The sequence below is a fragment of the Felis catus genome, chromosome A3 (assembly GCF_018350175.1).
Source record: "Felis catus isolate Fca126 chromosome A3, F.catus_Fca126_mat1.0, whole genome shotgun sequence".
Taxonomy (NCBI): Eukaryota; Metazoa; Chordata; class Mammalia; order Carnivora; family Felidae; genus Felis; species Felis catus.
In genome coordinates, this window is record NC_058370.1 from 66,534,136 (window position 1) to 66,545,802 (window position 11,667).

The window sequence follows — 11,667 nt, forward strand, 5'->3', positions numbered from 1 at the left end:
GCCAAGGCTGGGCAGGCGACAGGGATGGAATCCTAGAGGCCCTGTTATGGAGTGCCAGGAGTTTGGACCATACCTTGTAGCCCTGGGGATCCCTGGAGGGTTGAAGTGGTGGAATTCTAGAAGGATCACCCTGGGAACAGTGTGCAGGGTGGAATAGAACAAGACATGAGGCAGGGAGGCCAGTTAGGTGGCTGATATGGTCATCCCCTCAAGAAGTAAAGCACAGGGGCACCTAGGTGGCTCAGCTGGTTAAGCGTCCGACTCTTGGCTTCAGGTCGGGTCATGATCTCACAATTTGTGAGATCAAGCCCTGAATCGGTCTCCACGCTGATGGTGCAGAGCCTGTTTGGCATTCTCTCGCTCTCAAAATGAATAAATAAACTTAAAAAAAAAAAAAAAGGTCAAGCCTAAAATGAGGGAGGAAGAGGAAGGGTGGGGAAGTGTTGAGGGCATGGTCATCAGCTGGAGGGCAGGAGAGAGTTGGGGGTTCTATTCCTACAGCTCCTCCAGGAAGTTCATCCTGAGCACCTGTTGCATGTAAAGTACCGTGTGGGACACAAAGGTGGGAGCGACTGGATTCTGCCCATTAGGAAGCAACAGTCCAGGACTGCACTCTGTAGTCAGGTCTGTGTGTTAGTCCCATGTGACCAAAACACACTTTAAGCTGACTTCACCCTAAAAAGGGTGGGGTTATTATGGGCTCATATACTGGGAAGTTTCGGGGGGTAGAGATTCAGGCAGGGCACTCAAACGGTGTCATTAGGAATCTGCCCTCTTCTATCTTGACTCATCTTTACCCTGTAGATTTTTCTCCCCATTACTAAGAGTTTATTCAGTCTTCTTGTCTTAAAAAAAACCCAAAACTAATGCAAATATAGTTGTTTTCCTTTATGGCTTAACAGCTAATAAGCATAACAGTGCTCTCCCTTCTGGGCTTCTTACCTTTTTTTTGGGGGGGGGTTCATTTTGGTTTCGTTTTGGGGTTTTTTGTTTTGTTTGTTTTTGCTTTAGAGCCATGATGTGATTTGATTTAAAAAAATGTAATTGTGGTTTAAAAAAAAAAGCCATAACAAAACGTACCATTGCAAGCGTTTGCAGATGTACAGCTTGATCATGTTGACTGTATTCACCTTGTGTAGCTTCATTTTCAGGCAGGCTTTCCCTAGCATTTCAGGCTGACCTCCTCCCAGCTTCCCAGCCCCAGTGGAAAAAGTTAAAAGTTCCAGGGCTCATCTTTAGCCAGTCGCTGTGGTCCTGATGATGGGTCTGCCCGGGAGATGGAGTGGGGGCCTCATGCTCTGCAGCTGCAGGAGGGGTGTTCACGGGGAAAGCGAGGCTCTGGGACCAGAGAACAGGCAGTGGCTGCCTGGAGGGCAGAGGCAGCCGCTGTCCACTTCAGGCAGACTGACCTATGCACAAATAACTTAGGTGAGGTAGAAACTGGTTCCGTGGAAGGGTGCCTGTAAAGTGCCGCCCAGCTTGGGTGCCTGCTGTGTGCAGATAGTAGGGACTGCAGTGGTGCAGAAAAGCTCACATTTTGCCCACATGGAGCTTTCGGCTAAAGCGGGGAGAGAAGAGCTGGGCGTAAATAACCAGTGTAGATAAATAACCAGTGCCTGGGGGCACTCCTGCAACTTGGAGGGAGGGTCAGGAATGGTTCCTGCGGGAGCTGGCCTAGAAGGGTAGGCAGGAAAGGTGCCACGGTGCAGTTCCCTGTGTGGGGCTTGGGTGTCCCCGCTGTCAGCCCACAGCTTGACCCCAGCCACCGCCAATACCACCACCACTGCTTTAGCCTCCTCCTTCCCTGCCACTGTGGACCTTGCCCCTCACTGGCTGCTCCTGAGCCTAGGTCTCCCTGGGTCTGTGGGCAGGGCCTGGGGTTGGGGGGCCGGGGCAGGGCACGTCTAAGGTGCTGTCTTCCTCCCGCAGGCCTCTCCCTAGAACGCCTGCCCAACTCCATTGCTTCCCGCCACCGCCTGACTGAGAGGGAGGAGGAAGTGATCACCTGCTTCGAGAGGGCCTCCTGGATTGCGCAGGTGTTCCTGCAGGAGTTGGAGAAGGTGAGCACTCTGCTTATAGCTGCCTCTATTGAGCGCCTGTCATGCCAAGCCCCCCACTAAGCCTGTGGGTGACCCTTGTGTGTACTAGGATAAGGCACCCTCCGCCCCTGCGACGCCACTCTGCCTCATTGGTCAGAAAGCTTATCACAGTATACCTCTTCTGTCAGAGTGAGACCCTTCGCCTCCATGCTCTTCTATTTATGTATTTAATAACTAAATGAGTCCGTACCATTTGTGGGAGCCCAGAGCCTCCCAGATGAGCTCAGCTTGGACGACCAAATGTGATGGCCCTATATCTGTACCTGTAAACTTGTGTAATCCTCACAGCAACTGTATGAGGTAGACGTTGTACTTATCCCTAACAGATGAGGTTTAGAGAGATACAACCATTGGCTCACCGCGGTCCCTTTGGAAGAGGTGTTGGCTGGTCCTTGCACTTAGGCATCCTTCCCTCTCCTCAGGTGGCCAGGAAGCTCCCTACTAGATCCCCTCGGGGAGGGGAGGCCTTGGGGCCCTTTGTCCCAGCCTTTCAGAGGCCAGCAGTGCCGGCAAGTCGGGGCCTGGAAGTCGTCAGGCGTCCTCTTCTCCCAGCTCCCCCTTGCAGGGGGGATGGGGGGGTGGGGTGGGAGGGGGGCTGTCAAACTGTTGGCAGGACAGTGGTTCTGGTGTTAGCAGATGTTACCCCGGGTCTTCCCTTCTGGGGGGCTCTTGGTTTAATGGGAGGACGGCAGACAGCTATATTTAACAAAGATACTGCTCTTGTGTCAGGCAGTACTCCTGAGTACTTTACAGTCATTCTTGAATTTAACCCTCACACCCATTGGCTGGGATAGGCCCTGTTGTTCCTATTTCCCAAGCAAGAAACCCTGGTTTAGGGAGGAGTTAAATGACTTCCCAGAGTTCAGACAGTTACTAAGTGGCATTGGCAGGACTGGAATCCTGGGAGTGTGGCTCCGGTTACTTGCAGGGGAGAATTCGGGGGTGATACCTAGGCATGCTGTTCAGTAGATGGTTCGTAGATGCTGGAAGGCGGGTGCTATATGGCAGAGTAGACCTGGGTTGGCATCCTGAAGGAGGTGGTTATGAGCTGAGAGTCAGAGCCCAGAGACATTTGACCTTACCTACTTTGGCAAGTGCCAAAATGTCAACCCAGCACCTGTTTTGTGACAGGCCTTGTAGGAGGAGTCGTCCAGGCCAAGCCGATTCCCCCAGAGTGGGATTTCTCAACCCTCAGCACTATTGACATCAGGGCCAGATCATTCTTTGCTGTGTGGGGCAGCCTTGTGTATTATAAAATACAAGTTGTGGCAGCTGAAGATGTCTCCAGATATACCAAATGTCCCTGGAAGGCAAAATCGCCTCCCTGTTGGGTGTCACTACCCTAGAGTCCTTTTACTTGATTGGGTTTCAGGAGGAAAGGAAAAGTTATTGGGGGACTCAGCAAAAACAGGACTCGAGTGCATTCCCTGGCAGAAGTCCACTTGGAGACTGGCATGGCTGAGTTGACCTCTGCTGAGGTCACATGGATCACTGCTAGACAACAGTGTTTTAGGAGCTCTTCACATTGGAAATGCATGTGGTTTTGGAGAAAACTTTCATGAAAAAGATGGTCTCCCATTCATCCAGAAGCCCAGGCTTTCGACTTTTACGGTGATGAGCTGTAATGGTGGGCAGGGCTGGAATCAGTGTCCTGTGGCATTGGGCAGACAAATGGGCCCCGGGAGCTAGCTATCTTGGGTCAGGGAAGGGCAGGCCACAGGACCCTGTGCATTCTCAGAAATGGTGCCGTGTCCCTCCTCAGACCCAGCCCCAAGCTCCAAGGAACTAAGAACCTCTCTTAAATCTACTTCAATTTCTAAAAGACAAGATGGCTCACTGATTAGTGTCTTGGATCAGGGCAGGGAGGTGGCCTAATAAAGGCAGGCCTATCTCAGTGGGGCTGGGTGGTCCTCTTAGAGCTGAGGCTTAAGGACAGCTCATTAATACCACAGTTGCTCCTCAGGCTTCCCTGGAACCAGGAGTCTTAGCCAGTTAGACTGTGCTGACATTCCATGGTTATATGACAGGGACAGTGCCTGGTATATGGTAGGCACTCAAGTGTTTGTTGAATGAATGAACCAGGAAGTAGTAGAAATAGCCTGACCCTGTAACTGGCCAGACTGAAGTTTGAGGTCTAGGTGTATGCCAGCTTTGTGACCTTAGGTACTTTCTGAGCCTCAGTTTCCTCATCTGTAAAATACAGACAAAACCAGCTTTGTAGGGCTATTGTGGGCATCCAGTATTTAGATGAGGAGAGAGTGTTTTAGACATATTTTAAACAAAAGCAAGTTAGGTTGGATTTAGCCTGAGAATCACGCCACGCATCCCTGAGGCAGCCAGAGACTTGGGATGGTAACGGGACTGCCACCTCCACCGGGGCTGGCTGTGACCCCAGCCCCTCCAACTCACAACTTTGAGACAGCGGCTCTCTCTGTGTTCCCCTTCCCAGATCACAAATAACACCACATCACGGCATCTGAAAGGCTCTCACCCAGTTGACTATGAGCTCACCTACTTCCTGGAAGCCGCCCTCCAGAGCGCTTATGTGACAAACCTGAAGAAGGGGTAGGTTGCTGGCAGCTAAGCGGGACCTGGACATTTTCCTCTGGGCCGGGGTGTTCCTGATGCCAGTCGTGTGGAGTCTGGCCTCTCGGATCTGGGTGTGTGCGCGTGTGTGCTCTCTTGAGAGGATCGGTGGGGGCTGGTGTGTTCACATCTTGTTGGGCTAGGGTACACAGAGGTGCACGCCTGCAGAGGGGGCCAGTCCTGCCCTAGCTGGACCCCTGGCCTGGAAGAGACCTGTGCTGTCCTCCTCTCTCTCCACCCTACCCTCGCTGTTAGATGAGAGGCTGTTGCTCAAGTCCCTGTCTTCTGAATGGTAAGAACAGGGCAGAAAGGCCCAACCAGGAGGAGCTGTCACCTGCTCTCATGTGAGAATACTGCCCAGAGCTCCTGATCCATCCCAGCTGCTTAGAAAATCAAAGGCATTGTTATCAGTTCTGTTATTTTTTTGTGGCAGTCCACAGCTGGGTAGGCTGTTGGCCCAAACTTGAACTTCGCACCTTGTTTTTTTCTTTTATTTTTTCAAGTGCTAGGTCAGGGAGGCTGTGGTGTCCCCGTTTGGGACATGTGGACCAGGAGGCCCAGAGAGCCAAGGCAGCTTGACCCCCAAGGGTGGGGCTGGCCCCAGAGCCCTGGGCTCCTCGGACCACCCTGTGGCTGGGGAGGTGTGGGACCGAGGGACATCACAGGGACCCTGGGAAGCATGCTGCCTCTGCTCCACCTCCACTGTGTGTGTTCTCTTGTCCTTTTTTGGTTGCTGAACTTCAGTTTTAGAGATACAGTGGCCCGGTGGGCTAGTTCCTGTTTTTACTGCCCAGACAGCTGCCACCTGGCTACTTCTCTCTAGCTGCAGACTGCCATTGCCTGGCTCCGCCCGCTCCCCCGGGGCACCCTGCTTTCGGCAGGCAGGCGTAGCTCTCAGGGATGGATGGGGGATGTGAAGAGATGCCACCTTAGCCGAACCTTTGCAGTGTGGGTCTGCCTCTGCCTGTTTTGGCAAAGAACATCTTAATGGAGCATGGCCATACCTACTGTTTAATATCGTCTCTCTCCCAGAGTGGAGTAGAGAGCAAATCCTAAAATATTTACTCCCTTGCCCTTTGGAGAAAATTTGTTGACTGACGCCTGCTCTGCGTTTAAGAGGCCCTCGCTCCCAAGGCCTACTGTAGGCACAAAGGGTGGAGGAGCCCTTCTGTATGGCAAACCCTAGGAGTAGATATTGTAACGAGGGGATCTTGGTGATTTCGGTGTCTTGTCCCCTTCATGCTTTCCTTTAACAGATATTAATTATCTTAAAATACATGCTGAATTTGTGCAAGGCACTTGGTAAGTGCTTTGTTTCATGTGTATTTCATGGTCCTAGCAGTCCTCTGAGGCAGGTGCACTTGTTACATCCCCATTTTACAGGTGGGAAATGGAGGCCCAGAGGACGTAAGTGACTTGTCCTGGGCGGAGCCAGCTGATGCTCCTGCCCAGTAGGCTCCCCTGCCCACAGCAGAAACCCTGGGGTTAATGAGATCCTGCTGCTGCCCCCAGGTGCTCCAGGTTGGAAGGCATGGCCTCAGCTTCCAGTGTGAAGATTTCAGGGGCACCCTGGCCATCTGGAGGTCACCAAGGCCTGGGAATGGGAGACCACACAGCAACCCTGGGCAGGTTCCTTTTCCACCCTCCAGCTCTGCTTCCTTCCTCAAACAGGGGGTTCCTGTTTGTCCTGTGTGTGTGAGGGGTGTGAGGGTCCAAGGAGAGGCAGGAATGAAAAGACACTTTGAGTACAGAGCTCAGAGCACAGGGAGGGGATTGCTGTTCCCCACCTCTCCGCTGCAGTCCTCTTGGGGCTGCCTGCTGCCCTTCCCCACACCACACTTGCTGCAGGTGTGATGAGGTTAAGGTGACTGTCAAGGACAGCCAGGAAGGAAGGAGGGAGAGAGCCGGCAGTTATCAAGCACCTGCTGTGTGCTAGGCTAGACCATGTGCTCAGTGTACAGCACCCTGTGAAGGAAGTCAGGTGACCCCAGAATGCTTGAGAGCAGACAAAGGACTCGACAAGGTTGAGTAGCTTGCCCCTTAGTGCCCCTAGTGGAAACCCACTAGGATTCCAGCTTTGGATCTGAGCAGCCTTAAAACCCATGTAGTTTCCTGTTTGGGAGTGTGTGGGAGAAGGACAGAGCCCTGGTGATGGTTGGGCTGATCCTTGCTCCGCTGACTCAAGGCTGTCTCTGTCCCTCTGGGACCCTGAGTCACCATTCTCAGCGGGTGGCTCCTCTTCCCGAAGCTGGTCCCACCCTCCTGGTAGGGCTGTTCCTCCCTGCCTGTGTTCTGCACACTCTGGCTGTGTGTGTGTGTGCGCGTGTGAGTGGTGGTGATGCCGCCGGCGGTGGACAGAACATTCACCAACCCTCACCCCTCCAGGAAAGCCCAAGTGATATTGTTTTGTTCTTGTCACTCTGCTCCCCACCCTTCATCCTCTTTTCCTCCTAAAACAAATTTCAGTGCTGAAAGCCAGGATGCTGACTCTTCTCCACCCCCCTCGCCCCCACCCCGTGCCTCCCAAATAAAGAGCAATGGAAACTGAATCATCTTTTCTTTCCAAGCAAACAGCCCAAACATTCGAAAGCTTTAGTGTGAGCAGCAGTCTCCGGTTCACGTGGCAACAGCTCAGCCCCTCTGTCCATTTCCTGTGGCCGCGTCCAGCCCAGAGGTGGCCCGGGAATGTGACAGATATTTAAAGCGTGGACTGTGTGCCCGGCTGGACTTTAAATAATTTCTTTACCCCTTTCCTCTTAACAGTAGCTAATACTTGTTGAATACTTGCTGCATGCCAGGCAGAATCCTTTGAACATAGAGGAACTAATAATGTTCCCATTTACTGAAGAAAGGAGAAGGGGAAGTAACTTGCCCAAAGTTGCAGAGCTAACGGGTGGTAGAGGCAGCATGCCTGGTGCTGAATGGGGTCTGTGACCCCACAGCCCAAGGCCTCCCCTTCCACGCGCTCGAAATGGTAGGAGCTTTCATAACTACCCGTTAACGGCCTTCAAGTCAGAGTTATATCTTCCTAGGTGAATCACCAGTTCCAATATTTTTCTTACATATTTGTTGTTGTTAGGAAGTTCAAACAAACAAAAAGTCACCTTAAGCCAGAGTTCCTCATCCTCGGTACCTGTTGACATTTTGAGCCAGATACCAGTACATTGTAGGCTTTAGCGACATCCCTGGCCTCTACCCACCCACTAGATGCCAGTAGCTCTTCCTGCCCCAAGTGTGACAACCAAAAATGTGTCCAGATGTTGACAAATGTCTTGGGTGGTGGAGGGCTAATCACACCCAGTTGAGAACCACTGTCTCAGCCTAAGTTGCAAGAAACAGAGGTTCAGGGTAGGTTGGGACCCCGATACCTGACATTGGGTCTTCTCCTCCAGGGCAGCTCTGAAAAGTCTTTTAAGGATCTCCAGAACCATTTCCTGCTGGCTAAATCCACACCCCCCCCGCCTCCCCCCCCACTCATCTGGGCTTTTGGGGTGTTTGGGAAGGTGATAAAATTATTCCCTATGTTCTGAGAGGTTACAGCCCAGTAGGGGGTAGGGGCTAAGGCAAAAAACAAAAAACAAAAAACCCCCCAGGGAATAGTCCAACCATTCATTTCACAGAAGCCTCTGAGAGCCCGCCATGAACCAGGCATCCCACCTTACTCAACAGGTTTGAAGCCAGGAACAGGATGAGCTCCCCTCCTTAGGGAGCTTTCTTCCATCCAAGCACTGAGCAGACAGTGAAGGAGCTGAATGTAGCCATCAGAAGTCTAATGGGAGGGAAGGGAGGCAGGGAGGTGGGGGTGCTGCCGGCATAGGGGGGCTCTCAGGGGCCAGGGAGCCTCTCGGTGTTAGAAGACCTCCCTTGGGGCCTCAGGAGCAGGGGGAGATGGTGGGACCTGCTTCTGCGTAGAATCTGCGAGCTGGCACTCACTCCATGTGGGCCTTGGGTGGATCCCGGGGTGCTCTGCCCTTGGGGCCAGATGGCCACAAGCAGTGCCTGGTCCCATGGTCCACCCTTGTCCCTCCAATTGAGGATTTGACATAATTTAAAGGGTATGGTGTTCTCCACTGTGAAAAATGGGGTATGGTGGTATTTGCTTGACCCCCAACAGCTCTTCTTTTATTCTGAGCTTTGGTTAAATCTGGGCCTCAGTATTTTACACATAGTATGTTTGAGGGACATTCATTTTTTCCAGGGGCCTTGCCCTATTGATCCATCAGTTAATTCCCCCCCAGATGACTTCTTCCCCTTGCTCTGTGGCTGATGACAGGGTTCCTAACTGACCTGGCACTGAAAATACTGACCTAAAAGGACAATCATGAATTGGGAGACCCCCTCCCTAAGGAGGGGACCCTGCGGTTCAATTCCCCTTGCTGCCACCAGAGGGCAACCGTAGACTCTGAGTGGAGCTTTGTCCCAGGTAATTCTGCAGAGCCTGCTGCCAGGAGAGGGCACCTTTCTGACGTGTTCTTATGAGTGCGGACAATGGCAGCTGGACCCAGAGTCCTGGCGGTGGGAGAGGTTTGGTCTCCTTTGCATGAAGCAGCTCCAGGAGTGAGGCAGCAAGGGAAGCCAATGGCGATGCAATACCAGGAAAGCTGACTGTCCCTGTCCGGGGCCCTGACCTCAACTAGGACCTGAGTCTTTGGGCATCTCCCAAGAAACAAGAACATAAACTGACTAGGCTCCTCCCCCAGAGTGGTCAAGAGGCCATTCTCTTTGGAGTGGTTTTTTTCCCTTCCTTCTGCCTAGACCTACAAAGCCTTTTCTTGGCTCTGGGCTGGGAATAAGCTTGAGCCATGTGTATGGAACCAGGTGGGCTGTACATTTTGTACATGTTAAAAAAAATTTTTTTTTAATTACTAAAGCAATATGTGCACACTGTACCAAAACCAAACAATAGAGAAGGGAATGTGTGTGCTTTCTAAGGGAGTTTCCTGGGGCTTGGCAGATTGTTCAGCCTTATAAAAGCACTCTCCCTTTGGGAGGGGGGGGTGTGGGTGTGAGTCTGTGTGCGCAACTGCACATGCTTCACCTTGCCAGCTAGGTGCTGAGTCAAGAGGCAGCTAAGGCAGCCTGGGCTGCAGATGGCTGGGGTGGGGTGAGGGTGGGGGGGCTCTGCCCAATGGTGAGGCACCTTAGAAAGCCCGGCCTGCTGTTTGGTATGACCTCATGAGAGGTGTGTTCGATCAGCAGCAATTTTGTCTTGTCCTCAGCAGCCTCCCACTATCTGTAGTGCTGAGGAGGGCAGGAGACAGATTGTTCTAAGAGGGATTCAGGGGCCAGAGTCATCCAACAGGAAAGCCCAGGAGAGCCTCCTAGTGGCCTGTGTCACTCTTTGGGGCACAGAGACACCTCTGAGGCCCATTGGAGAGAACACACTCTTCCAGCCTCTCATAATGCACAGCCTGTATTTATTGTTAGCACCCACTGCCCATCTCCCACCTTGCTAGAGAGGAAAGATCTCCTTGCCTGGATGTCCTCAGTGCCCTTTTTCTGGGACTTGGGGTAAAGAGGAGAGCTTTAGTTTTTGAAACTGATGATATGGATCTATGGCAGGAGTAAACAGCTTGATAACTATTTGAGCTTCACCTGACCTGGTCTCCTGATTCAACTCTCCAGCTGTTGGGATCTGCCAACTGGCTGTGCTCTTTGGCCAGAAACCTCTCTTACACAATTAGTGCCAGCCCTGAAATGGGGACTTCTGGTCAGGGTCACATGCACCAGTGTCTGTTTAGATTTCATTCAACCATAAATTCCATGCAGTTTCTTATTCTTTCAAATCAAACCAAGCCAAAAACAAAACAAAACATTTGTTGAGTACCTACTGTATGCAAAACACTTCACTAAACTCTGAATAAATTGAGTGTGGCTGATTTAACAGACTGTGAGCTCCTTACCTGCAGGCCATGAATGAGACACTCATTCTGTCTCTCAGTTCATTTTATCAGGGCATTTGTTGAATGCCCCTTGTCAACAGGGCTGTTGACCAGGTACTGAATATACAGTAGGTACTTAGTAAAGACTAGTCAATTAGCTGAATTCCAGAAGTCCTGGAGTTCAGATGGCCTGGAAAGGAAAGCATTATCTTTCTCAGGAATCATTTCAGTGTAAAGGGAGTGAAATCTGAACCCTTGGTGCCTATGGTAAGCTCGCCTCTCCCCCTTGGGTATTAGATGACCTGAAAAGGCAAACGTCTACCAGGCTTTAATTTTCCCATTGGAAAATGGGAGTTTATTTATTCCACAATGATTTCTTGAGTGCCTTCTATGTGCCAAGCATTGTGCTGGTACCTGGAAGAACCAAGCCAGCCTTACCAGCCTCATCAGAAGCTGTGAAGACTGAATAGGACAAAGCATTTAAAAAATCTGTTCGCTGCCTGCTGCTGACGAGGGGTCCGGCAGTGGGGGGAGTGGGGAGGGGCGGCAAGAGGTAGAGGGGGGAAGCTTGCCACCTAGAGGCCTCCCTAGATGACCCATCACTGCCTGTACATCTCTGTCTTTCTCTTCCTGCCCGGCCAGGAACATGACTTGGGATCAATCACTTCCTGGCTTCTCCACACACAGCCTGCTTCTGGGCCAGGGTTGATCTGAGGCCCTGTTTGGATATTGTTTAAAGTGGCAGCTTTGCTCAGAAAGGTCAGTGTGAGAGACCAGAACAAAGAGATCTTTCAAGCCGCCCTCTCACGGGACTGGGAAAAGCCCCAGCTCTACCTGGCACGGTTAGCGTTAGCTCAGGCTGGTGGGAGAAACCATCTGATTTCCCATTTCCTGGAGGGATGAGCTGAGGCAGAGGGGTGTTGCCAGCATCTTAGAACAGGTCGAGGCCTGTTGAGAGCCTGAATCTCTCCCCGTACAGCCCTGGCCACTGAAGCCTCTGTATTGGTTTTTCTCTTTATGTGTATTCAATAAAAATTGGGATTTACCCAAAAGATGCCCAAGGGTAATTATTTGCTGTGCTAAAGAATTCCTGGGAGCTT

General features: G+C 51.7%; 1 protein-coding gene across 3 annotated transcripts in view; it reads left to right on the top strand.

The window, feature by feature from the left end:
* Window positions 1–11,667, top strand: part of TTC7A (tetratricopeptide repeat domain 7A) — a 120,009-nt gene that overhangs the window by 29,021 nt on the left and 79,321 nt on the right. For all 3 annotated transcript variants that reach the window (XM_003983963.6, XM_019827149.3, XM_045054177.1), the window contains 2 exons: window positions 1,930–2,060; window positions 4,549–4,664. In XM_003983963.6, coding sequence (XP_003984012.3) covers window positions 1,930–2,060; window positions 4,549–4,664 — 247 coding nt within the window. The remainder of the gene's footprint in view (window positions 1–1,929; window positions 2,061–4,548; window positions 4,665–11,667) is intronic.